Source organism: Agelaius tricolor, unplaced genomic scaffold (genome assembly GCF_023055355.1).
Source record: "Agelaius tricolor isolate 1412-34295 unplaced genomic scaffold, bAgeTri1.0.p SCAF_4, whole genome shotgun sequence".
Lineage (NCBI taxonomy): Eukaryota > Metazoa > Chordata > Aves > Passeriformes > Icteridae > Agelaius > Agelaius tricolor.
This window is the reverse complement of record NW_027269264.1, coordinates 11,118,298-11,146,187: the sequence shown is the minus strand read 5'-3', so window position 1 is coordinate 11,146,187 and position 27,890 is coordinate 11,118,298. Positions and strand designations below refer to the sequence as shown.

The window sequence follows — 27,890 nt, the reverse complement described above, 5'->3', positions numbered from 1 at the left end:
GTCGGCCCGCGCGGGGTGTCTCGGCCCAGTGCTTCCCGGAGCTCTGTAGCGCTCCGCACAGCTCCTCACCGCTCCTCCCGGCTGCTCCTCTCCGCCTGCTCCTCTCCGCCACTCCTTGCCATGTCACGGCGGCGGCACAGCGACGACAGCGATGGTGAGCCCCGCGTCCCCCCCGAGGTGGCCGGGCAGGGAGGGTGGATTGGGCGGGATGGAGCAGCGGCGGGATGGAGGAGCGAGCAGCAGGGTTTCTGCGGCGTGGGTAACGCTGTGCTCGGTGTGTTGTCGGAGCAGGGCAGCCCCACAAGAGGCGGAGGACGTCCGAGCCGTCGGAGATCGAGGAGAGGCTCGAGTCGCTCATCTGCAGGGTGGGAGAGAAGGTAGGCGGGCTGGCGGCTCGGGAGAGTTAAAGCCTTGTTTCCCTTCGCCCTCTCCCCTTCCCGTGCGTGGCGTGGGGGCACTTCGTCGGTAGCAGCGACCTTCAAAAAAAATACTAATTTTATGAGATGGGGGGAAAGTTGCCGTTTTTTCGCTAAGCCACGTGCTGTGGCGGGTAAGGGTTTAAATCGTAGCATAGTGCTTCCCAATCGGCGATAAACGGCCGGAGGATAGTTACTATTGTATCTAAAGATGGTGCTGATGGTCCTAGCCTGGGAAGGGTGTGGAAGAATTAAATGGTCTTCCTGCAGCATAAGTTTCCAGTCCCGACAATAGGGCTGATGGAGGAGGCGGGGGTGGCAGAACAAAAGATGATGATGGTCTGAAAAACAAGGTGTTGTTAATCAATGTTCAGCCGCGCTACTGGGGTGTTCCCGGGGTGATGTTAGATCTTGCATCCCTGGGGAAAGTTCCTAGCCGGGGAGCTTGGCGGTCGGGTGCAGCTCTTCCTCGGCAAGCGAGAACAGATGTTCGCTGCTGGTGGATGGTTGCCTTGAAAAATCAGGCGACATGAAAGAATGCTCTTGTCCAGCTTCATTGTCTTGCATGTGAGAGTTGAACTAGTTCATTTTGCCTGGTTGATAAAACGTTTTTTTTTTCTATTTTCATTTTAGAGTAATTCGTCTTTGGAGAGCAACCTAGAGGGCCTAGCTGGTGTTTTGGAAGCTGATCTGCCAAATTACAAAAGCAAGATCCTAAGAATACTATGTACTGTGTACGTATTGAGAAGGTCTGGGAAGGTGGGGTGTGCTTTCGTTGTGCATAAGTTTAGTGTTTAAGGTAGTTTAAAAGCCATGAATAGCTCTTGTTCCTGATTGCTGTCATAGCCTAGAGTTTATCTTACTACAAATGAAATAAATAGAGGAAGAAGCTCATAACTTACTGGGTATAATTCAAGCTCGAAGCAGGTAGATGAAACATTAGAACTGGTCTGCAGTAGCTGTGGGAACACAGCAATGCCGGGCAAAATCCTGTTTCACATTAAGTGCTTAATACCACCGAAGTGGCTGCTAACAGCTACCTTTGTTGTTATCTGTGATGATTTCTCGCAGCTTTGTCTTCCCTGGCAGGCATGTGCTCATGCCTTTGTAAGCCCATTTGCTAGAGGATAGGAACTGGGAACGAGAGGAGCAGAAACCAGGTTCTGGTTTCTGGTGGCTGCCAGCTCTCCTTCCTCTCCCTCGCAAAGTGCAGAAGCAGAGGTGCCATGTCAGGGTCACTCGATGGTGTTGAGGGAGGGATTGTGCAGGATCTGTTGCATCGGGTAAAACAAGTCCGAAGGAAGGGTGTGGTGGCAGACTATTACACCTGTGCTAAGGTTTTGCAGATACTTAAAGTCTATTTTGTAGCAATGTTTTTATTAAAAGGTAATTAGTGTGCTTCCTTTCCGGGCAGCGGACGGATACCGCTTATAGTATACTTACGGGTATACAAAAATGGTTGACGTAAATTACTTTTTTACCGTAGGACCTGACCTTCCCATGCTGTGTATAACATTATTTATTCATTGCGAACTTAAAACAACTTTTTGCATTCTTGCAATAAATTCTGTCACTAATATTATTTCTCCAACCCTCCGGTATAGTCAGCACTTAGGTATATATATAAAAAGCAAATTTTTAGTACAAGAAAGTGATAGCAGCTATCTTTTCTGATTTCCTCATGAGGCAAGTTTGACTTAGAGCAGGCAGATTCTAAGATGCAATGTTGTGGCCAATTGGCACGCGATGAACAAACAGCTAACACAGTATTTCTTTTTCTGTGTCAGCGCACGTCTGCTACCAGAGAAGCTTACTGTTTACACGACATTGGTGGGCTTGCTGAATGCCAGGAACTACAATTTTGGCGGGGAATTCGTGGAAGCCATGATTCGTCAGCTTAAAGAATGTCTGAAAGTCAACATGTATAATGAAGCTGTGCATTTAGTAAGTGGAGTTTTATTTGTCTGTTTGCTTCATGTCCTTTTTCTTTCCTCCTTTCACCTTTTTATTACTTGCAATGTGTGTTTCAGTGTCTTGCCATCAATGTGCAGTACACTGTAAATATTCCAAGAGGAAATGTGTGTTATGTGAGAAGTATTTTCTTTCTCACGGACGAGGAGTCACATTACATTTGCAAATTTATTTCCAACAGTATCTTTTTCAGAGTGAAAAATTCAATTTGTGTTAAACGGAGGTACTTTTCGCTGTTTGTCCTTCAGTCAAATGTTAAAGATTAAAAAAAAAAAGTCCACTTGCCTTCTATTCAGAGGTACATGACAATCCTGTGCCTCCTCTGGAAAAAAAATTTAAAAGAAAATAACCACTGTAGTTCTTAAAAGCTGTTTTTGATGTTTGGTTACATTCTTCTGATAAGGGTAATGATCAAGCCGTCAGTTTTAAGTGCTGGTTGTCTTTGAAACCATTTGCTCCATCCTTGCTGATTATAGATTTTGTCTGCTGTAAGGTATTGGACACCTCAGCAGTGTCTGATTTAGAAGCCCACTGCCAAGTTCCCCACCTTTTTATGAATCCCACTGGTGAAAATTAAGATTCTAGTCAAGAGACTGATGTTAGGTCAACTGTAGGACACTTCTACTAATACACTCTAATTGCTAGAACTTCTGTTATTTTTGTTATCTGATACTGTATAGAATAGAGAGAAGTACCACGGTTTTCTTCTGTAATATCAGTTTGCATGTTTCCTACTATTCCTTATTTAGGAATATTATCCTTATGTTATTGCAGTGGGAGGGATTAGGACATTATAGTGAACAATATGTTAGGCAGCACGTATGATGTTTGTCATTGAAAGGTGAGTCTTTGCAGTGTGCAGTATTTCAGCCTTTGTGGTACTGAATGAGTATTATACTTTTATTAGTGGTTTACTTTAATAATTTCAGTAATGTTTATTTGTACGTGTGCCGCCAGATCAAAATGTATTAATTTAGAATGTTCTTTTTCTCTTCTTTAGGTACGTTTTCTGTCTGATCTCGTGAATTGCCATGTAATAGCTGCGCCTTCAATGGTAGCTATGTTTGAGAACTTTGTGAGTGTGACCCAGGAGGAGGACGTACCCCAAGTAAGCAAAAGATCTGGGGGCTCCCTGGGCCTGTTTCACAATTTGTTTGTACTGTTTGTTCAGTCCTTATGCTTAAAACAGGGAGGTTTTAGGGAGGGGAGCCTAAATGGATTGACACATGCAGTTTCCTGAGCGTTAGTGAAAGGAGCCTGTGGCAATTGGGAAATACGTGTATAGTAAGAAAGTATGATGAAGTGGCCAAATTGAAATTTATTTTACCTTACTCTGCAAATTGCAGAGTGTGCCTAGCTTTTCTGCTGTACTGAACATTTGGAGAACTTTGAAAGTGATGCCATTTATCCCATTTTTTAAGTCTGCCTAACACAGTTCAAGTGAAAAATTATACTTTTCAAGCATGAATAATTTTTCTGGTGCCTTGCCTGTCCAGTTGCAACTGCTGGTCTTTACATTCCCCCAAAACAACTTGCTGATGTTTTAAATGGAAATGCATGTGTACAGAATCTGCTGGAGCTTACTCAAGTTTTGGTGTATTACCTTCCTCTAGGTGCGATGTGACTGGTATATGTTTGCATTTCTGTCATCTTTGCCTTGGGTTGGAAAGGAGTTATATGAGAAGAAGGATGCTGAAATGGATCGTCTCTTGTCTCAGGCAGAAAGCTATCTGAAGTAAGTTGTAACTGGTTACAAACACTCTCTTTGGTGTCTGTTCAAGTGTGAAGTAATAGTCTTGACTTTTGCTCACCTTAATGTATTCTAAAACTTCAGGTGTGAACCATTTTGTGGGGGGAACAAAGCCCTAAAAATGCAGTAGGTGGAGAGATTTTTGAATTTGAAAAGCTTTACAGTCTTGTCTAGTTCTAGGGTATGTTTAACGTCTTGTTCTGCTCATGCTCATGCAGCTGGAGTTGTAAGTGTGCTGTTAATACAAATAGATTGTTGCATTAGTCCTGTACAGTGTGGTTGCTTTCTGTCTAGGTGCTTCAAGTTGATGTTGTCAAGTTACTATGACGAATGTATTTTAAGGATCACAAACCTGTTTTTTGTCTACTGTGGACTTTGTCGGCTGAAGAGAATGAATAGTAGCACACACACACACAATAAAAACAAGACTGCTGTCCTAAATTAGTCTGTTAAAGATCATGTTTTCTCTCTTGTTTAAACAGACGCCGCCAGAAGATTCATGTACCCATGCTGCAAGTGTGGACTGCTGACAAACCACATCCACAAGAAGAGGTAACTAGACTTTACACTTCATTCCTTCAGAAAGCTGGAAAAATAACTTCTTGCTGAGGTGTTCTTTTATCATGAAATTAGAAGGCATCTCTTAAGAGTGAATGCTTTGATTTGCCTCCTATTTGCCGTTGATTCCAAAAAGTTCTGTATGGGGAATTCTTTTGCAAGGCTGAAATAAGAGGTTGAGTTGAGTAAGAAGGAGGGGATTCTGTTGTTTGCTGCAAGCCCCTGAGGAAAACTTATGAAGTAAATTGTAGTGTTGAATTTTGATCTGTAGGTTACAGGGCTTCATGTTAAAAGGAATTTTTGTGTGAAACTGTGAGCATGCTGGGATATTATGATGCTTTTAATACCACCAAAGAGTAGTGACTGTTCTCTGCTGTAGTTTCTCTGGGGCTCCTGAGGTGCCTTTTGGTGTTTAAAAAATTGCCAGAAGTTAAATTTTGCTGACACAAAGCTGTATGGACTCAGGAATAGTTCTGACATTTAGGGTTCTTAAATTATTTGTTCGTTTATTGAATCAGCAGTTTAAAAAACTTTTTTTTTTTCCTGGATGTAGTAAGGAATGTATACATTTCAGATAGTTCAGGAAACTGCCCTTTTTGTTCAGAGATTCAGCAGATCTAATGTTTCTCACCTTTCCCTTCAGTATTTAGACTGCCTTTGGTCTCAGATTCAGAAATTGAAAAAAGACCGTTGGCAAGAGCGGCACATCCTGAGGCCCTACTTGGCTTTTGACAGCGTGCTCTGTGAGGCACTGCAACACAATCTGCCTCCCTTCACACCCCCACCCCACACTGAAGATTCTGTATACCCGATGCCAAGGGTTATTTTTAGGATGTTTGACTACACGGATGACCCTGAGGTGAGTAATTGCTGTGTGGAATGGTGAGTGAATTTCACAGTTAGGTTCCTGGGGCAATATTGGTGAAAATGTGATGTATGTGAAGTCCTCTCTCCCAGGACAGCGAATGGTTGGAAGGCCAGCAGCAAAATTGAGTCTTCTGCCTTTTACCTTTGCTTACTGGCCTCTGGTTTTTGCAGTGGAGAAGACCATGAGTGTGTATTCTTTCCACTCTGTGGCTTTAGGCTAAGCTTTTGTAGTCTAGCTTAGCTGGGTTTTTTTTTTCCAGTGATTCCACAAAGCAAGGGAAGAAGCAGATGCTCTTACAATCTTACAGAACTTAAAATCATGTTCTCTAACTTTGTTCTTATCTCTTCTTCTAATGAGTCCCACTATTTGTTTTGTTTTAAACATGGGTGACTCTGAGGTTTGTGTGGAAATGTGTCATACCAGCTTTTTTAGTTCTGAAGGATACAGGGCAGCTGAGACCTCATGGTGTTTATGTGGATGTTGGGCAACTTTTTTCTACCTGTAAATGTATCTAAGAAAGCTTGCTGCCTATGGTACCACTGCATTAGCAGTGATCTTCATGAATGTTCACTTTTTCTTACCAGGGTCCTGTCATGCCTGGCAGCCACTCCGTTGAGAGATTTGTGATAGAGGAGAACCTCCACTGCATCATCAAATCTCACTGGAAAGAGAGAAAGACTTGGTAGGAGAAGCTTAGTACTGGGAGGCTGTGGCACTTTTTAAATGCTACTGTGGCTTTGGTGCCAGTGGGGATATGACCTGCATTGGTTAGGCAAGAGCTGCAGATCAAACGTTTCTTGAAGCTGGTGGTGAAAGTTTATTTACTGCATTTATCGGTGCTGAAACTGTTGCCCGGAATACTGTGTATCCATAACATCCAGATAACAGAGAGTGTCTGTAATCCAGAGAGCAGTAGTTTCTTGGGAAGGGAATCCCTTGGTAATATGGTATGTGCTGCAAAAAGTATGCAGACATGCCTTATTCCTCATGGGACCTCTGTGGAAAATGTCTTGTTGTTGTCCTTCCTGGAATGCTGATTAGCTGGGGCACTGAGCATGGAGCTGGTTCATCTGCAGCTGACTGAGCATTGGTGTTTATGGACACCTCCTTGTTGTGCTTCCTGTGGGAATTACATGCCAGAGATAATTGAGTTCACTCTGGGAAGTCACTGCAGGGCCAGATTTCATCAGTTTCAATTCAGCTGTGCCAGGAGGCAGTCAGGGCACTTTTCTTTATTTCTGCCCAAACACTGTATGATGTGGATAATTCATAACCAAGATGGTTTGCCACAGCTGTCACACTTCTGTATGAAAACTAGCAAACCTAGAAATAATGTTTGTGGTGATGGCATGTGATAAAGTTTTGTAGTTGCAGCTCTTTGATCCAGCAGAAACTAGAAATTTGGTGTTGTTGCTGTTGCTGGGATAGTCTTCATTAATTCTCAGAGGACAGTAAAAGAGAGATACAAGATTTGCCAGAGGTAGTTGTTTGCTTTGCACAAGTGATAGGTGATAATGAGCTGATTAAAGATAAGGCATTTTAAACATAAGAGTTTCGTATACAAACATTAGCTTAATTGTATTTTCAAGTCATTCCAAACATATAATTGTTTGAGATAATTTTTTCCCCTTTTCATGTACACATGCTACAATTACAGATCACTGTGACTTTCTGTGCTAAACCTTTGTGGTTAGCAGGATAGTGTTCAAGCAGTGTTACTGCTGCACAGAAAGTACATTGTTACATATCATAGTTTAGGCAGTGATAGTGAGTCATGTGCTATTTCTTTTCTTTAGTGCTCTGAGGGTCAAATAGCAGATTTTTGAAGGATTATTGATTTGTTTGGTGCTGTTTAATTTTCTTTAATTCTCTTGCTTGAGTTTTATATCCCATTTGCTGTGTTATGTCTGAATTTAATGTGTCTTTGGTTTTACAGTGCTGCACAGCTGTTGAGCTATCCAGGAAACAACAAGATCCCTTTGAACTACCATATAGTAGAGGTATGGATTTTAGAGATCACCTCTTTGGTGCTCCATTATTTCATTAGTAACACATCCCTGTTAGATCCATTATAGGCTCCTTAAAGTACAGTTTGATTTGGGAATGAACTAGAATTTTGTTAAATTCAACCAGCAGCTTTTAAGTGAGCAGGTTATGCACACTTGAGTGATAGTCTTGTGCTTTTGATGTCATTTTAACTTGGTGCATTCAGTTTTAAACTAAAATTCAAGAGGAAACATACAAAAACTGAAATTCAAGGAACTCAATTGAAACATAGGAAAAATCTATTTTTAATGCTAAGGTGATTAAGCAGTGGAAGAGTTGCAGAAGTTCAAAACCTAGCAGGACACAGCCCTAAGCAACCTGGTCTAAGTGACTCTTGCAGTATGCAGGGGGCTTTAGACTTGATGATATCCAGATAGACTCAGCCATTCTGCGTGATTTTATATTTTGATCGTGTAAACTGTTTTGTCCTACTAGTCCTGAAAAGAACTTGTAGTGCAGTAGCAACATGTTTCCTCTGGGACATTCTCCTTACTGAAGAATTCTAGGTAGCTGTTACATGTACCAGCTAAGCAGCACAGATCTTCTTTTAATGCCTTCATTGAAAAGTATTTTCAAGCTGCAGAGCCATATTCGCTAATTTTCAGCAAAAATTCAGAGGAATTAACAAAGTACAATAAAAGCATCTTGTTGTATAAAGGCTTTATGAAGAAGTAATTAGAAGTATGATTTTTTCAGTATGATGTCATAATTTTTAATTATGACAAGAAATAATCCCATGTAGAATATTGATCTTAAAGTAGGATTGAGAATTACTTTTGCCACCAAAATGCCAAATATTCTGATTGCTGTGAAATTGCATGAGTTTTGGTCACCTCTGTTCATTTTTTTACTCTGCAGAGTAAAAATTTTACACTTCAGAACATAATAAATTTATTACATTAAGCAGTGTTGAAATTAGGAATAATTTTATTATTTCTAATAAACATTGAAGCATATGCAGTGATTTTACATCCAGTATCTTGAAGTGCTGTAAAAAGTGATGAAAAAACTGAAAGTGTACAAATTCTATGACTAACACTGTAAAAATTTCCTTTTTTTCCTTATGAAATTTCACTGAGTTTCAGAATCCAACTGATTGTCCAGTTATTATTTCCTATCTTTAAACATTCAGCCATTTCTGCCCAACAGAGTTCTCCCTACCTTTTGGCCATATCATTCTGAACAAAATGTCCAAATTATGCTGACACAGAAAGGTTCCCCAGCATCTTACAGTCTCTTCATGGTTTTGAGTCCTTCCTTAGAAAAACAAGTTCTAGCCAATGTGTTTTCACGTGATGTTTCGAAATTTAGAAATTGATGTTGATTTGTTATACAAGTAGGCTCCTTTAAGTATTATTCAGAAATTTAAAGAGGAAACTGATCAACCATAATGAATCAAAGTTTCCCGACTCCTTTGATGAAATTAATTTTAGTTGAGAGTGGAATACAAAATAAACAGAAACTCAAAGGTGGATGTTGTACAGTGATGATTTTTTGCCTAGCACTCAGAGGTTGACATGCTGTTATTATAGGCAAACTTTAAAACCACAAATGCTTACTGCAGGATTATTTTCATGTTTCCTAGAAGGGTTTTTCCAAGGGATGGCGAGCATATGTATTTGTTGTATGAAATGCTAGTTGTAATTCTCAATTTAAAGTTGTGACTTTATTTATATGTGGTTTTGTATAGGAGAAAAGAGGACATAATGGAAAATATAAAAGTGTAGTGTTAATGCATATATTCTTTTCATACTAAATGCTTAGGCTTCATTATTTACTACTCAACTAGATCAGATTATTTCTGCATTTCTCAGATCATATGGTATCACTGCAGTGGGTCATGTTATAACTATGCCCATTTCTACACTTACATGTTATGTTTGTTAGACATAATACAGTGTAATGCTGGTGTTGTGTTGGCATGAACTGATAAGAGCAGTTGGAGTGGACTGTATTAATAGAGTGTTGTCTCTACTAATGCAGCTGCCTCTTACTGGTTCTTTCTCTTTTTCCTGGAATGTGCATTTGATAGAAAAATATAAGTGTTTTGGGATAGGTAATTATTTAAGATTGATGGCCACTGTTGAGAAGCTGAGAGTTGTGCAGGACACATTGAACTGTGCTCTTATTCTGTGATTTCCTCTCCCACAGGTAATATTTGCAGAGTTGTTTCAGCTGCCGTCTCCACCACATATTGAAGTCATGTACACAACGCTGCTGATTGAGCTGTGCAAACTTCAGCCTGGCTCCTTACCACAAGTTGTATCCTTTCTGTGCTCCTGAGGAGCATTTATGAAATGAAGTCTTTGTTTGTTCTGTAGCTGATGGGACAGTAATAAATACTATTAATATTTCACAGTATCTGCAGGAAACTTTTCCTGTAACACTTGCACTGCTTGTTGCATGATGTGAATTCTGTCCTTCTGTGGAAGAAGCCAGCAGTCTTGTTGGCTGATGGCTAATGCCATAATGGAAGAAGAGGTTGGGATTACAGGGTGGAACTCACAATATTCTTTGCTTTGTCTACTGTGGATTTACCTGATTTTGGAGTAGGCTCAGGGAGCTTCCAGTACAAAAAGTTGATGACATTCTACTAAAACTGGAAAGGAAAAACATCTGACTTACCTACTTCTTTTATGTAAGCCTTAATAAGAAACTTGAAGCTTGCACAAGCCACAGAAATGCTCTACATGCGTTTGGATACAATGAATACCACATGTGTGGACAGGTAAGTGTGTTTTGGAGATGGTAGAAAACGTTCCTTGATATCCAGTGTAGAAGAAAGCAAAGAGGCTGTGGAAAGAGTAGTCAGAAAGTATCTTGTTAGAGCTACCTGATGTTATTCAAAATGTTCTGGGAGCTCTGGCTTTGAGTGATCTCCAGAGAAGGTGGAGGGTTTACTGCTTGCCTCTCCTCCCAGGAATGCCCCCCCGCAGGTGACAAGTCCAGCTGTCTGTGCAGGACAGTTGAGATCGGTGACAATTTTCCTGAGTTAAGAATTGTTCATGGTTGCACTGTAGCACTCTGCTACACACTGTGCCTACTCCCTAGTGGTTGGGGGCATGACTTGAAAGAGAAATTGATGGCATATGTGCCACCCAGAGGAGGAGAATGGTGGTGATTTTAGCCTTTCAATGAAGTCTGCATTGAGTAGGAGAGTGCTTAATGACTCATTGAAAATGTGGAAGTTGTGTATTCACAGTAAGTTTACATTTTAATTGGTTGTTAAATACTTGATCTGTTCATGTGAAATACTTGACAGGCTATTTGTCCATAAAACCTTTATGACTTTCCAAACTGAGTCCTTTGTATCTCAGGTTTTACAACCTGTTTAATGCTGTAATAGCTTAAAGAGTTTAGGCTCGTCTTGGAAAAGTGGAACGCATTTATAAGAAAAGCTCAACGGAAAGTTTTTCTGCATTTCTGACATTTAACAGAGCTTTTTTTTTTCTATTAATTAAGATTTATTAACTGGTTTTCGCACCACTTGAGCAACTTTCAGTTCCGTTGGAGCTGGGAAGACTGGTAAGTTTATATCCTTTGGATTCAAACCTGATATTGCTAAAACTTTAACGTTTCAAACACATCCAGAAAGTGTCACAGTATCGTGACCCTGTTAATGGCTTTCCTCTAGCTTATCAGAGACTTTTTGTTATCTGTCCACCAGCACTCAGTAGGAGATTATCTTGGTAATCTCTTTAATCACTGTATTGTCCCTGGTGAACTCAAGCCAGTGTATGCATTCCTTAAAGAAGGGAAGCAGAAATGTGATCCCTTTAATTTGTCCTGTACTTTCTGTCAGTTGCTAACAAACTTTCCGAAATGCCTCCACATACCTTTTCTTTACTTCAATGTTTTGTGCTTACTCTTTGTATCCTGAATTCATTCTGTTGTTTTGCTCTCTGCCCTACCCTAAACCTTTCATTATAACTTTTATCCTTCAGACCTTGTGGTCTTTTTGCCACCTGCCAAATCCTAGTGCCTGAAGTTCCTTCAGAGTTTGCCCTGCCATCTGTTCCTACTGTGCCAGATTTTGAACCTGAATCTGTAGCAGGAGCTCCCTGGAGCCCATTAATGTCTGTGCACAGGTTCCTTGAGATTTCTGTTCCAGGCACCCATGTAGCAAGGGAGATTCCCTTGAGGCCAAGTCCTCCATGGAGTAGTTTCCAGAGCCTGTGACTGTACCTGCTTTCTGTAGGTGATCTGCCTGAGAGTCCTTGTGGAGAGGGGTTCAACCTTCCGATAGGGTTCTGTGGCTTTATTTAAGTTTCATTCACTGTCCTCTTGTGGAGTTGAGTGCTTGGTGGCTATCCTGGCATGCATCCATGGTAACTGACCAGGCAGCAGTCTTCAAAGAGTTAATTTTAGTTTGCCTGAATGTTCCTTGATGGCAGTGCTTCTGTGGATCTCTCTCACAAGAGACTTTTTTCACAAAGCTTGCAAGTAACTGTATTTCAGGCTTTTCTTTACCTGCAATGCATCTGAAATCAGCCAGAAGAGCTGAGGGAAAAACAGACTGTAAAATCACTCAAGGTTCCTTTCCTAAGGAAAGGGAAAGCCAGCTAACCATATCCACAAATTATTTTTAGTGTGGTAGGGGAAGGGAGGTTACTTGAAAATTTATCACACAGAGATGATATGAAATTCCAGCAATGCTAATTGCCAATAAGGAAGTAGTGATTAACTTACCTCCATGACTTAAAGTGCCTACACTCTAATGGTCCAGCACCCCCATTTTCGTCAGACTGTTATTGTTTTGTTCTATCAGACCAAGCCAAAAAGAGACTAACAAAACAAAATGCTTTTGCTGAAACCATTGTATTTTGTCATTTGATAGGTCAGATTGTCTTACTCAGGACCTTGAAAAACCCAAACCCAAATTTGTGAGAGAGGTTTTGGAAAAGTGCATGCGGTAAGTATGATCTTTCCATAGTTGCATTCAAGGCAAAGTTTCATCTGAATACCGCCAGATTCCTTTTAACTTGACTCTTGTCTTGGGCACATCAATTCTTAAAATTAATTTTCAGGTAAAAGATGAGTCTGTTGTTTGTATGATTTTTAATCTGGTTTACCTGCTGTAGGACACTGCTTTAAAGAGAGGGACAAACAGGTGATGTAGACAGTAGCGAGCTATCCATGCACACCGTAGTTACATAAAGACATGCTTCACCATAGGCATGGGAAGAAAGAGAACTTAGGCTATTTTCTTGGAAACTATTCAGCATTCACAGAAATATAAGGGAACTGACCATTAATTGTACTAAAAACTGAGAACCTAGTCTTGATTTTTCTACGTGCCTCTGATGTTCATTTACTTTAAACAAACGAACAATTGTCTAAACAAACAAGATCTCCAACCCCAACAAGACTACATAATCAGTAGTTCTGATAAGTAGTCTGGGCTTAAAATTGTTAAGATTTTAAGAGTGGTATAGAAGAGCGAAATAGTTGAAAAAGGCTATGTTATTCAGCATCTTACGTGAAAACAATCAAGGTTTGGGTGAATTCCATGTCCGAAGTGTGAAAGCATTGTGCTGCACAACAAATACATTTTTTTCTGTGGCAGTCTTCCATTTCACTGAAAACTCTCATAGCAAATTAAGTCTTTGTGAGAGTGAAATGAACCTGGAAAGTGAAATGAAGATGTCTGGTTTAATATTTTTCCCACTTTGAATACTGACATCTTAGTAGCTTTCTGCAGTACAGGTTTTTGCATAAAATTTCTTACCAGGCAGCCTTTTCACAAGGCAAATTAATTGTATGAAGATGAAACTCTAACATCACAGAGTTAAAATAGAAAGCATATTCTAATAAGTTTGGTTTATTCAGCTCTTACCACCCTGCAGAAACTACCATTCTGTTGTATAGGAATCCTGAATCTTGTTCTATGGACATTATATACAGAAAAACATTATAAAGAACTCATTAGCTGTGGTGTTATTCCCTTTTTAATTCTGCTGTGGAACTTATTATTTGCAGACTCTCCTACCATCAGCGAATAATAGACATTGTTCCTGCAAGTTTTTCTGTCCTCAGTCCTGCTAATCCAGTGTGCATTTACAAATACGGAGATGAGAGCAATAGTAAGTATTAAAATTACTAGTAGTCAAGTTGAAGAAGTATTTCAGAGCAAGGGAGCACACTAAACTGACTGTAATATGAGTTGTTTTGATAAAAAAGAATACAGATCAAATATACATGATTTTCATATGGGTAGATATGCTTCACATGAACAATTAATATGTATTAAGCCTGGATCTCTCTAATAAGATCCTGTCTGCTACTTATGAAGCAAAGAAAATCCAGATACATCAAGATACTATTGCTGATATGGCTGTGGTGTTGTGCAGTGTTATTTGCCAGAAGTTTGAAATTGGACAATTCATCTATTTCACCTGTTTGAGCACAATACTATGGAAATCAGCATCTGAAGTGATAATGAGAAATTATTTTTTGAACTTCATGGAGCACTAGAATATTTTACCAGTAAACATGATTTAATGAGCATACAGAAGCAACAGATACCATAAAGATTGAAGTAGAGAGGGACCTTATTATTCCTTTTATTGCTCAGTGTAAATACAGTCCTAAGCATAAAAGTGTCATCATCAAAGATATAGTGAGGAAAAACAAGGAAGTATTGTATTTTTAGAAACCTGGTGGAAACTGAAGTAGAGCTTTAGTGAGGAATGTGATTGCTTGAGCTCACATCTAAAAGTTCTACTCCAAATTTTGAATTTACATGAAGACCAGAAAATGTGTTGATCAATTTTATGGCATATTGAGGTTGACAATGATATTAGAAACACCAAGGTTTAGGTGTAGCTGGGAAGAGTACTTGTTTCTCTGAGGGGCAGACTGATGTTAAGAGTGCTTACTTGCCTTTCCACATTTTTGACCTTTTTTTGTTTTTTGTTCAGGGTCTCTTCCTGGATATACTGTGGCACTCTGTTTAACAATTGCAATTAAAAATAAGGCCAGCAATGATGAAATCTTCAGCATTTTAAAAGATGTACCTAATCCAAACCAGGATGATGATGATGGTAAGATACAAATTGTCATTTATTCTGTGTGTAGATTGATCTGCCATGCTTTGGAGCTGAATGTGTTGGTTCACAGACCTGTATCTTTTCTTTCTAGTAGTTGGTTTCAATTGAGCAGTAAATACACCACTGCTAGGTTTTATCTGTGAACATCTTACATGCAGAGGCCTGCTTGTTTTTTCTTATATAGATAACCTGGTGCTTGAGGTGTGCTTGCAATTATTGATGGAATAAAAGAACTTAACATCCCCTTTGCTTTCAGTGGCAGAGGGCAGTTCTGAAATTCAGTGCTTCTGCCCTAAGAGCTTCCATCCCTTCATGTATGAGTAGCTTACATGCTGTACTTGAAGTATTTAATAGTTTCAACTTCAAATAATTTGCAGGTGAAGGATTTACTTTCAACCCTCTGAAAATAGAAGTCTTTGTTCAGACTCTGCTCCATCTAGCTGCAAAGTCTTTCAGCCACTCCTTCAGTGCCCTGGCAAAGTAAGTATAATATCTGCATTATTTTGGGGCTCACAGAACAGTTTAATTCTGACAGTGAAATGCATGATAAAAGAAGGGGAATGAAGCTTCAGCATTGTTGGTACTCCACAAAGCAATATGACTAGGAGAGCTAATGACATGCTTACTGAAGGAATGGTAGTGTAAATCCTACATTATACATATAGATGTATTATGCATTAGGAATGGAATTAACAGAAATGTATACATTGCAGCCATGTGATATAAATGAGACAGGTTTGGAAAATTACTTCATTTTTGTATTGCTTATTTGCTGATTATGGCAAAGAAAAAGGGATTCTCCCTACATTTCAGTGACTGGGTAGCTGCCATCACAATATCTTGTACTATGAATATGAATCTAGGACAATTATATTTGTGTAAAAAAAAAAAAAGGAAAGAAAAAGAAAACATGAAACTTCAAAATAGTCTGCTGTTCATTTCTTCTGTCTACCAAAGCAGAGTAAAATCCATCCTAAAAGAGTTTAGAGTTCATCCCTTAAAGATAGGGTGGAACTGCAAAGAATTTACTGCACCATTTTTAGCTAAATTAGTGTAATGTTTTTTAATCCTTTGTGATTTGGAGTTGATTTTAAGGGGTTTTGTTACATGAAAGGTAGTCACATATATCTTAATGAGTTATTTTTCTATCTGGCCCTAAAGACAGATAAAACTACTACAAAAATGTGCACCTGGAAGCTCTACAGAGGCAATGTTGATAAGAATCTGCAGGTAGTAACCTGCAGTCAGGAGTAAAAGAGGCAGGGTGATTCAAATGCTTAGACCATGATATTTTCTCTGCTGCACAACAGCAGTGGCAGCCAAGAGATCAAGAAGAGCCTCTTATGCTTTATAGTTGTATTACAATAAGCTGGGCTATGAATGCAGTGTAGCAGTCAGAGTAACTGCTAAAATAGGTGCTTTTAGCAGCCTCTCCTTGGAAAAGAGGCACTTAAGATAAGTGTCTGAAGTTAGAGAAATACGTTAAGAGGAAGTCTAAGGCTAAAAAGGCAGCAAATTTCGGTTCAGCTGTGTATAGATAAGCACACGAAGCAGAAAAGTGCCTCCTGCTTCTGAGAGCCTGAGAAATGTAGCCTAGCTTTAGGAAGCAGGTTCACCACTAGCATGTAAGTTGCTGTTAGGAGATGTCATTTCTTTGTAGACTATTTTAGCTCAGGATGGTAATATTTTCCAGGGAACATTTGTCTAAGAAATGCTGTAGATATGCACATAATTTTCTTTTGGCCAATGTAAACCACTTGCCTTATATCTGCTGCTCTTTTGACCTGGTTCCAGCCTATCCATTGACTACTTACTTCTATTAAAAGGTTTCATGAAGTCTTCAAAACGCTTGCTGAAAGTGATGAAGGGAAGCTTCATGTTCTGAGAGTTGTGTATGAGGTTTGGAAGAATCATCCACAGGTAAGAGGCTGGAATATCAAGGATCTTTGTGAGTTTCAGCTCACAGAGGCCGTATATGAATAAAAAAATGTACAGTTTGTTTTATATCCTTTAAGATTTGTCTATTGTCATTCGAAAGAAAGTTTAGATTTTTTTTATTGTTGCTACTACTCAAATGAAGGCCATAAAACATATGCCATCAGTGGTACTGCTTCTTTCTCGGGAAGAATTCACTGTGAAAGAGCTAGGACTGTCTTTAAGACTCAGATTCAAACTATGCTGGTTGTTAAACAAGAGAATAACTTTTGCTGAAACCATGGCTTTGTTCCAAGTTTGAGAGCAACATAAATTTAAACAAGATGTAGATCTCATTTCTAAAACAGGCCACAATCCTAGAAATGTGGAAGCCTAGAGATTTTAGGGCTTTTTTTTTTTTCCCCACAACAACTGCTAGTGGAAGCTGTCCAGTTATTACACAGAGCTCATGCTGGAGTCACTGTTGTGTGTGGGCAGGGTGAGTAGAGCTGCAGTAGTGGCTGTTCAGAACAGATCAGTCTGACAGTGCTGGGATAATGTTCACTCTCGGGCCAGAGGAGTTGACATCCTAAAAGACCTACAAAAGATGTCTCAGTTGTTTAAGCTGTTCTGTTTCTTCTCAGCAATTGTGTTTAACATCAGCTGTCATTCTATGAATAGAAATCAATGAGGAACTTGGGCTGACTTTGCCTGCATTCGTTACTTCATGTATTCCTTGCCCGTTTGTTTGTCTTACTGGAAAGTGAACTGTGCCTCTCAGTTGCAGAGAGGCCAGACTATAAGAAGTGATGCCACTGAGAACTAGGAGTAAATTCTTGCATCTTCTACTAGACCTGTCGTCCATTCTCTAATGGAAAAAATGAGCACCTAGAAGATACCTGTGCAAGCTGTTACATCTCTTAAAAACCATCATAAAATGAGGATTTAAAAAAATATATATTTAACTTACTACCCAGCTTACTGACCTTGCAAATGTGACATTTACAGTCTGACCTACTTTTTGCTGCCTTTTAACTGGATCAGAAGAAATTTCATTACTGCAATGTAATACCTGAATCAGCTTCCTCTTCATTCCTTTGTATCACAGCATTACCAAACTGAGATGGAGGTTTCAAATCCAGACTAGATAGTCATGTTACATTTTTATTAATAAATCAAGATCCCTTTAAAAAAAATCTCATGTGCAAAACTTAGGAAAGTCTGCTATTTGCTCTTCTACTTAATCATGGAACTTTTTCTTCTCTTGCTTCTACTGTAGTTCAGTGGTTTTTGCTTCTGATCAAGAACTTTTTTCTTATTCCCAAATCTTCAACCTCTTTGTCACATGGAAGGAATGGTGCCTTCAGAGCAGGACACTTGTCCAGAGTCTGTTTTCAGGATGTTCACCCTACTCCCACGTCTGTGGGAACATCCTTTGATTTGGTTCAGACCAACAATGCTTATATGGCTTAAAGCACTAATGAGTGGTCTGTGCTGCAGGTAGTGACTTAATAGCAGGAGGCAGTAGTCCCTGGATTTAAAAGCAAGCTGGTGGTGGTGACTTCATAAAGAGAAACTTTAACATTGAGGTTAAATATTTCCTTGAAATCCTAGATGTGTGTTTTTTGGAAGACCAGGCTAAGTAATCAGAAATCCTTCCTGGCAATGCAGAAAGACAAATAGAGCATAGGGATACTATCCTGGGACTTGAAAGTTGAGTGCTGAGTCCTCTGTATGATTCATTCAGTTATTTTAATTTTCCTTCCTTATAAGGAGGTTTGTTACACTTCCTCATTTGACAACGGGTGGTTGTAAGGATAAATACAGTGCAGGCTGTGGTTCTTAGATACTGTGGCATTCAATCACATGAGTAACTAAGATAAGGCCCTTTTTCTGAACAGCTTGCATCTTCTTTAGTCAGTAACTCTTCTTTGCAGTTGCCTGCTAGATGGCTTGCAACTCCCTCAGAATCATGGCAGCGCCTGTGGCAAGTAAACCTTTCCACTGGCTCCACGATGCTTGCTCGTTCTGTCCTGAAGTTAATGGGCCCTGTAGAGAAAAGCTTCCTGTCGTGTCTGAGGGCTGTTGCAGTTCAAGGAGAGTAGGCTAACAGCAGCTCCTTCATTATGGTGATCTGACAGGTGTATGTACTCTGGTTGGAGTACTTTGATGTCAAATACTAGTGCTCGTGTCTCTCAAGGCCTCAGTTCCAGCTCTGATTTTTGTATTTTTTGCTTTTGTATGGGAGTATGTATGCTAATAAGGAGTGATACTTTCAGAAGTAGGTATGGTTGTTAACAGAGTTAGAATGCTTTATGTAATTGATACAGATCCCCTCATTTGAAATATTTTAAGCTAGACTGCCCAGTTTGTTAACGTATTTGAAATTACTCAGTAATACCACTTGATGTAGTGTTGCATCGAGTCATCTCTGATTTTATCTGAGGATGGAACGTTTTACACATATTTTGTGTGTATTGTATTGTTTTTCACAAAATACAGATGATTGCTGTGCTTGTGGACAAGATGATTCGGACGCAAATTGTTGACTGTGCTGCAGTAGCAAACTGGATCTTTTCTTCAGAGCTGGCACATGATTTTACCAGGTAACAAGAACTTGGTTTGGGTTGTTATTTGTCTTTGATTTGCTATTTTAACTCGCCAGTACATAGTTCAATCTTTGAAAACTCAGTAGTGGAATAAGGTACAATTGGGCTTTTACCCTTTCTACGAAATACGTACTTTAACACTTTTCTTTCTGAATTGGGGTATGAATGTTGGCGTGACAGTGCAAGATTGCTGCTAGCATGTAATTTTGCTAGCAGTGTCTAAGCCTGCTGAAGTGGAGCTGTTCCTAGACAGTCTGTTGCTGTGTTGTATTGCTGCTGGCTGGGCACGGTCCTGGCCTTTGGGGGTGGTATGTAACTTGTGCCACCACAGGTGCACTGCAAACTGAGATCGGAACTGTTTGATCTGAGGAGTCAAGTTTGGTGTTAATACTCTTGCAGTGTGTACATGAAATAAAATTCTGACTTTGAAGTGTAGTGCAACAAATAGGAAAGAACTGATTGCTAAGATTTCCTGCATTACAAGTATGCTTTCCTGTATGCTGAGTGTTCATTCACTCTGGCAGATAGATGTCTCCTTAAATGATACATAGATTTTCTAATTCTCCCACTTATTTTTCTCTTTAAAAATGACATTTCATTTCCTATTTTCACGTAGTGTGTAATGTGGTTTTGAGCTGTGTGTCTTTCCTAGGTTTTATATCTGGGAGATCTTACATTCCACAATTCGTAAGATGAATAAGCATGTCCTGAAGATTCACAAAGAACTGGAGGAGACCAAAGCAAGATTGGCCAGGCAGCACAAAAGAGTGAGTAATTTGTTTGTAAATTTTAAACCAAGGTATATAAGACTGCATGCTGATGTACAGACACACAGTTGATTTTGGGAAGGACTGAATATGTATGATTGTTCAGGAAGTATGTCTGCAGAGGTGTGGTCAGCTGTAGCACTGAGACATCAAAAATCCGATGCATGTTCTTGGTCCTAGCTGTAATACTAATTTAAGAATTTAGTAAAATCTTTTAAAGGAGTTTATACATATGTGGTCTGTTCAAGTTCTCTCTCACAAGTTTCTCTTCCAATATGAACTTCCACTTGCCTTCTAATCTGGATTCCAATTACCTTATTAGAGAACAGTAAGAACAGTTACAAATTATAGTAAATTCTGTAAAAGAGTGCTCTTGTGGCTTCCATGCAGAAGTGCACAGAAACAGCTATTTGCAATTGAGAAGTTGGCTGTTACTGTTCTTCTGATGGATGCTGCTGGATCCTGACACTGGCATGGCACTTCCTTCTTCCAACTTATTTTCCTGAGTATGGTTGCATGATCTTGCATTATTAAATACAGCAAACTGTTGAGGAACCAGCTGCTGTTGTGTTCTGTTGTCTCAAGTGGGCCAGTAAAATGGAGTGAGTGTCTTCATCTGTGGCAGCTGGAAAAGATAGGGCCCGAGGAAGCTTGCCTGAATGCAGTACTTAGTTATGACAGAATTAAGTCAGTTTATAAATATTCTGAATTGCAGAAAGCAAGAGAGAATTTCTGTGTTTCTTTGAGGTCTGTAAGTGTGTTTACCTCCATAAAACCCTTAGCTAGCTCCAAAATTTTGAATGAGGTCAATGTCAAAATGTGACACAGAGCTTGCTGATGTTTTTTGAAGAAAGCTCTCAAGTCAGTCATTTGTCCAGAAGCTTCTGTTGAGAGATCGCTAATAACTCTCAGCTTGGTTCATCCCAGTGCCTTCATCTTGTTTCCTTCACTCACAGCAACAGGCATCCTGGTTGCCTTCTCAGTCTACATTGATGAGCAGTTAATAAATGCCTGTGATTATGGAAGACTTAGGTGCAGTCATTGATCTTAATGTGAGGCAAAGAGCTTCTCTGGAATCTCTAAATATATCAGTGTTTTAATTTCTGTCCTTGTCTCTTGCTGCAGCTCTTTATTACTTAGTACTTTAAATGAGTATTGTGCCAGGAAGAAATATTTGTATGCAACAGTGAGTAGTTCTGCAGGCTGTTGCTCTGCTGCATGACCATTCCTTTTAGAGGAAGTTTTGATTTCCCCAGCATGAAGAGTGTTCCCTTACCATGGAATGGGTCCAATGCTTACATGATTTATCTGGTCCTTCAGTGTTTTGAGTTCAGGAAACCGCTATAGATGGGAAAAAGGCAAGTTCCTATAGAGAGAATAAAATTAAATTCTCATTTGTTCTGGTAAGTTTTCATTTTTTATACTGATTCAGAGCTGTACCTGCCTTGTGGTTGTGAACTTCATTTCCTATGCTGTAGGTGAGTTAACGCACTTATCCCAAGTTACATATGCTTCTTTTACAGATATTTAAAGTTTTGAACTGGTGATTTATGGATGTCTTTGCACAGAAACAAGTATATGATACTAAAGTAGTGTCTTGTGTTTGAATTTACCATAATCCATCAGATCCTGTCTTTCCTCCGATATGCCTTGTAGTCTTGTTTAAGTCTTAGTCACCTGAGCTGGTTCTTAGGTGTATTTTGTGGGTGGTGGTGGTGTTGTGTTGTTTTTGACGCAGTGAAGCATGTCATGGTCCTAGTTAGTAGATCAGTTTCTACGCTGACCCTTTCTAATCCTGAGAGTAGCCTTTTTGATCATGAATATAGGGAGTACCCACTTCAAAACACTGGCTCCAGTCTTCAGCCTTCCTGTTCCATGCTGGCTGTCCCAAATCACTTCCCTGTCCTCCATGTGCCTTAGCACAGCTTCCAGCAGGATCTGTTCCATGATCTTCCCAGGCACAGAGGTGATGCTCACAGGTCAGCTGTTCCAGGGCTCCTCCTTTCTACCCTTTTTAAAGATGGGTACAATGTTTTCCCTTATCCAGTCACCTGGGATTTCACCTGACAGCCACAACTTTTCAAATGTCATGGAGAGGGGTTTGGCAACTACATCAGCTGGTTGCCTCAGCACTCTAGGATGCATCTCCTTGGCTCCCGTAGACTTTTAAGTTCTTCAGGTGGCCACGAAATTGATTTTTACTTAGAGTGGGAGAGACTTTGCTCCCACAGTCCCCATCCTGCTATTTGTCCACTCAAAGGATGTGGGAATAGGGGTTACCATTGAAGACGGCATGAAAAGAAGTTCTTTTGAAGAAGCTTGAGTTCCTCAGCCTTCTCCTCATTTGTTGTTACCAGCATACCAGCATTGTCTGTCAGGGGACACACCTTCTTTGACCTCCCTTTTTTGGCTGGCATATTTTCCTGTTATTCCTTGTGTCCCTTGCCAGGTTCAGTTCCAGCTTTGCCTTGGCCTTCCCCACCCCACCCCTACTATGCTCTTCCCAGGATACATGTCCTTGCTGCCACTGCTTCTCCATTTGCTTATTTCCTTTTAGTTTGACCAGCAGTGCCCTGCGGAGCCATGTCAGTCTCCTCCTGCCTTCCTTGTCTGATTCCTTGCTCCTGGGAATTGCAAGCTCTTGCTCTCTTGGAGGTTTGCCAGCTCTGTTCCTCTCCACTGCCCCTGAGGGCAGTCTCCCATGCAATCTCATTGACTATGTCCCTGAAGAGCTGAAAGTCTACTTTCCTAAAATTCAGGGCCCTCTCTTGACTCCTTTCCTGACCCATATCCCTCAGACTGTGAATTCCACCAAGGCATGATCACTGATCCCAGGCTGTCTCCTGGCTTGCCATTCCCCATTAGCTGCCATGTGTTGGTGACCAACAGATCCAGGTGACATTTCCCCTGTTGTAGGGCTCTCTACTTCCTGGGTCAGGAATTTATCCACCATGCTTTCTAGGAATCTCAAGGATTGCCTACAGCTACTTTTCCAGCCTGGGCAGGGTGGTTGAAGTCCCCCAGCAGCAGCAGAGCCCGTGAGCAGGGTGCCTCCTGCAGCTGGAGCAGGAAGGCTCCGTCCGCCGGCTCTGCTTGGTCGGAGCCGGGCACAGACACCGACCAAAGGCTCCCTGTGCTGCCCGGGCTGGGATCATCACCCACCAGCTTCACACTTGCTCATGGCTGTTCTTCAGGGACTCTCACACTCAACCCAACTCTTGATGGGCAATCCCTCTGTGTCTTTCTTCCCTCTGAACAGCCTGTGGCCGTTGTTGGTCACACTCCAGTCATGGGATCCATCCTACCATTTTTCAGGAGTGACAACAAGGTCAAAACTGTCCAGCAGCACAGTAGCTTCCAACTCCTGTTTGCTGCCCACGCTGCATGCCCTGGTGTAGGGGCACCTCAGCTGGGCTGTCAGCTGCAGCGCCTTCCTGGAGGAAAAGGCCTTAATTCTGATAAGTCTCTATGCTTGCTTTAGTTTCTCTGAAATCTTAGTAATTTTTTTTCCAGGGTGTTCCTGTATTAGCATTTTTCCTTCCAAATTTTTATCTAGAATTGTGTGCTGCTCTTCAGTAGTTCTGCAGACGTTTTCACACATGGAACTGGACGGCATTAATGGTATGCACACCTGCCAAATTGCTGGTTAAGTCCTGTGTTGTTGTCATTTACAGCGAGACAGTGATGATGACGATGATGATGATGACCGAAGCACTGATCGGGAAGATGGACCACTGGAAGAGCAGATAGAGCGCTTGCAGGAAAAAGTAGAGTCAGCCCAGAGTGAGCAGAAGAATCTCTTTCTTGTTATATTCCAGGTAATGATGTTCAAAGTGTCTTCTCAGTTTAGATTTCAAAGTTACTTGATTTATAAGTTTTCAGCATCACTACTATCTTGGGCATTGTCTTGGAATAAGAATATGGGAAGGGGTTGATGACTTTACCATGGGTTAGAGTCAATCCAGATCATCCCTCTGTAAAGACTGGTTTGGAACAGGATCTGAAGAGTTTCAAGTGCTTAGGAGTAGAGGAGTTCTGCTAGCAAACAATTTCCTGAACAACCAGAAAGTAGCTGGTTTATTTTCATACTAAATTCAGTATTTGCCAAGCAAAATAATTATTCTCACAGTGCTGTTCAAAGATTCTGACACCCAGATCTTCTTACCTTAGGTTAGGATTCTTCTTTAGTTTGATGAGACTGAATAAGTTTGGGTTTTTTCTCCCCTACTGCAGCGTTTCATTATGTTGTTAACGGAGCACTTAGTGCGCTGCGAGACTGGTGGAATTGATGTATTTACACCTTGGTACAAGAGCTGTATAGAGAGGTTGCAGCAGATCTTCCTGCAGGTAAGTTTAATTTCTCAGTTGGAAGGGTGTTGGCGGGGCCATGCTTCATTGGGAAAGCTCAGCTGCTGGAGGGCTGAGGCTCCCCGAGAGTAGCAGTAGGTGGCAGCAGCACCTTGTCCCCAGGGGCTGGTGTGGGGCCAGGTCACAACTCTCTGGCTCTGGCCAAATCTCTGCCGCAGTCAGGTGGAGTGACTGATCCTGAGTGGAGAATCTCCTCACTGTAAGCGTACTGCAAAAGTATTTCAAGATGTGGTTATGAATTTCACTGATTTACACTTAACTGTGTGTTTTTAGTAAGGGCAAAGTTGTGAACAAGCAAGAATGCTAAAATAGACATGTTTTAAATAAGTGAATTAAAATATTGCAGGATTCCTTTTAGTGAGGTGCGTAAATAACTACGAAACATGTTTTTTGAATATTTGACTCTGTATTAAATCAGTTAATAAGCACAGGTGGCTGGATGAAAGTGATTAGTTACAGGAGGTTATACCTGTGCGAGCGCAAGATGTGTTGAAGAATGGAAGCATTGGTGTAATTGTCCCTGGGGATGAATCCTTCCCTGGTATTAGATGTCTTCAGAGGAAAGGAAATACCATGATTCTCCCAAGATACCTGCAGTGGCATTGGATCCTACACACAGCTCAGTATCCATGAGGGAGGAGTTACAGGGAGCACAAGGCAGCATTTCAGTACAGGCTTCATTCTTGCAGTCAGCAGTGCCTCTGCATCATGCTTTTCTTATCCATGGCTGCTATGTTGTGGAAATTAGATGTGCTAAACAATTCAGATAAGAACACTTGTGGTTCTTACATATCTTGACTTCTCCGCCTATTCTGATATAAATGTAAAAACAGTAAACATATGTGGTTTGTTTGTGTTTTTTTTTTATCTGCCAGCACCACCAGATAATCCAGCAGTACATGGTGACACTAGAGAACCTCCTGTTTACAGCTGAACTGGACCACCACATTCTGGCTGTGTTTCAGCAGTTCTGTGCTCTGCAGGCCTGAGGGATCATCCGTGGACAGAGTCTTGTCTGCAGGACTTTAGTGAAATTTAATTTTTTTTAATGGCAAAACTTAACATGGGGATGGAAGAATTTTTTTTACTAAAACTGGCTTTCACGTGCTCCTATATAAAACAAAAGAGTGTTCTAAAAAAACCAAACTATGTAAGCATTGTAAGCCTTAAAAGTTATGACTAATAGGGGATATTTGTGAAGTAAAGTATTAATTCTTTTGGTTGTCTTTTAATTTAGTTTGACTTTTCTCTTCATGATGGTAATTTTATTTCTCCCCTCTTGCCTATATAAAAATCAGGCACACTCCTCCCCCCAAAAATATTTCTAACCTTGCAACAAAAAAAGCCAACCCCGAGCAATTGAATTTGTTACCTCTGCTTGTCCCTTAAATCAAATTAATTTCAGAAATGAGGAACAATTAGTAGTGTTTTGTGAGTATGAAAGGGGATGCACCTTCTCAGTGAGCAGTGGGATAAGTTCTCTAGTATATGACATAGGAAAACTGTCTTAATTTTGGGCATGTGAAGCACATTTTCAAAGTAGCATAGGGCATACAAATTTGTTTTATTACCAAGCCAGATAGATTTTCACAGTTTGAAAAAACATATAGTAAAATTGAAATAGGTTTTATAAATGTATTGTCTAGTGTCTTCTTACAGTATCTATAAACAGTCAGTAGAGAAACTTCATGGACCACTTCTGAAAAATGCAATTCTTTTTGCATTGTGGTCAAGAAATCATGAACTGCTCTTGGTAGCAGTCTTCTCTTTTAAATAGACAGTAAGCAAGAGTTGGTGTGGAACAAACTTCTGACTTCCATGCTGCAAGCCTTACCTAGGTATTGGCAGCTCCAGCTCCAGATGCTCCAGACAGTGCTGAGCTTGTTTTGTTCTTCCAGCCTGTAACTCATTGGACTGTCACATTTCTGCTGGGCTGGACCTGCAGGCCTGCAGGATGTCAGAAATCTTCCTGTTAGTGACAGTGGATGAACCAAGTGCTCTCACCTCATCTGGCTTGGCAACAACGGTTGCATCTGCTAGGCTTCCCTCGCTTTAAACGTGACAGCAGCACGTTGCTCCCATGTCTTGAGAAGTGTTTTAATGCCGAATTAAGTGATACACATTACAGGAGAGGCCTAGACTGAGACCACGACTAAAAATAAAGCAGGCTTAGTTTTGAGTTAGGCCAGTAACATGAGGTACATAAGAGCCAAACCAGTGTTTTGTACCGCAGTGAGTAGCAGAGACACTGCCTTAGGTGCTCAGGTCCGTCAGCATGCAGGGGTCTTCCAAGCTGTTTATGGTCTCTTCATTTTGCAGGTGAATGTTTTAAAGAATTTCATACTCAGTGCTGTTTAGTTTTAGCTTAGGAAATTACGTGGTTTGAGTAATTTTGTTCCTGTACAAATTATTTTTTTTAGGTATTATACCTAGAAATGCATTTCATCTGTACATTGACCAATGACCTCCTGAATAAGCAAGGAGGGTAAAAAATTAAACATTTTGCTTTGACCTTTCATCTGATTTTTGTGTGTGGCCTGTAGCAACCCTATATATCCTCATAGACTTAGATATGTTACTTCTACTTTTTCTGCTTGCCCTTTCTGACTTGACTGATTTTCCCACCCCCCACCATTCTTTCAGGGTGTATTGTTATTTGTTGTAAATTTGCTTTATGCAAGGATTTTGTCAGTCATGCACGGACTTATGCTTCAGATCTTTCTCTGTTAATGTTCTTGAGTAATCAAATAGGGTTTCGTGTTGTTTTTTTTTTTTAATTTTTAGGAAACATTTAATACTTTAAAGGTTTTAATTGGAGTTTAATAGTTTTTTCACTGGCTTGGGTCAGTATCAGTTCTGATATTAACTAATGGTGAGGGTTCTGACTATAAATGTGACTTCTGTAAAACTGGTAATGCAGTTAGAACTTGCAAACCTGTAACTTTCTTTGAGCCTTGACAATTACTGATGCTGGGGATACAGTTGCAAATGCTTGAGTGTAATCCTGTGTTTTAAAACCAAATAGCAATGTCTTTCAAAACTGATTTAACTTCCAATCATGCCAAGCTTTGAGCATGGGCTTTGATAGCATTTCTTGAGTCTGTTGGACACCTTCATCTTCTTTTAGGTCTAATGCTGTACACCTGACTTGACTGGGAAATTGGCTGGATCTGTAGGAAAGAGTGAAATGCTTATGTAGTGATACCAGCGGCTAACTGGAGAAACTTGGAACTGCTGAAATATGAATTGGTGGATAGTGTAAAGATGCTGTAGAAATGTGGTGTGGTTGGAAGAAAATGCACACAAAAACAAAAATAAATGAAGGTGAAGCAGGTTGCTGCTGAGAGTGTTTGTCCAATCTCTTTGGGGGACATTAAAGCAAAGTTTTTGTGCTGGGTTATGCTGGTGTTAAATGCAGAGGGGTGTGAAGCAGTTTTGTTTCCCAGCAGTTTTGTTTCCCAGTTCTGGTACCCTGACTTCACACACAAGCCTTCACCTCCTTGCACTACAGCTGGTCTAACATGCTCCCCTGCCCGCAGCCATGTGAGGCAAGCATATGTGCTGCTAGGGACAA

At 40.4% G+C, this 27,890-nt stretch overlaps 1 protein-coding gene across 1 annotated transcript; it reads left to right on the top strand.

Annotated features, from left to right (window-relative positions):
- The first annotated feature begins 12 nt into the window (after window positions 1-12).
- NCBP1 (nuclear cap binding protein subunit 1) lies at window positions 13-27,648 on the top strand. Its single transcript, XM_071424554.1, has 23 exons — window positions 13-154; window positions 292-377; window positions 1,050-1,150; window positions 2,204-2,360; window positions 3,388-3,495; window positions 4,001-4,122; window positions 4,620-4,689; window positions 5,339-5,554; window positions 6,148-6,245; window positions 7,500-7,563; window positions 9,761-9,871; window positions 10,273-10,337; window positions 11,072-11,134; window positions 12,447-12,521; window positions 13,589-13,692; window positions 14,530-14,652; window positions 15,036-15,138; window positions 16,485-16,578; window positions 19,075-19,178; window positions 19,834-19,948; window positions 23,623-23,766; window positions 24,182-24,295; window positions 25,192-27,648. Exons 1-23 carry the CDS (start codon window positions 121-123, stop codon window positions 25,303-25,305), a joined length of 2,385 nt encoding a protein of 794 aa, XP_071280655.1. The 5' UTR covers window positions 13-120; the 3' UTR covers window positions 25,306-27,648.
- Window positions 27,649-27,890: the final 242 nt, after the last annotated feature.

What these genes read in the sequence shown, in the direction of transcription:
- NCBP1 (XM_071424554.1), top strand. Translation starts at nt 121, where the DNA reads ATGTCACGGCGGCGGCACAGCGACGACAGCGATG. An exon ending in CTGGCACATGATTTTACCAG is followed by an intron (nt 19,179 to 19,833) that starts GTAACAAGAACT and finishes TGTCTTTCCTAG; the next exon opens with GTTTTATATCTGGGAGATCT. An exon ending in TGGCCAGGCAGCACAAAAGA is followed by an intron (nt 19,949 to 23,622) that starts GTGAGTAATTTG and finishes TGTCATTTACAG; the next exon opens with CGAGACAGTGATGATGACGA.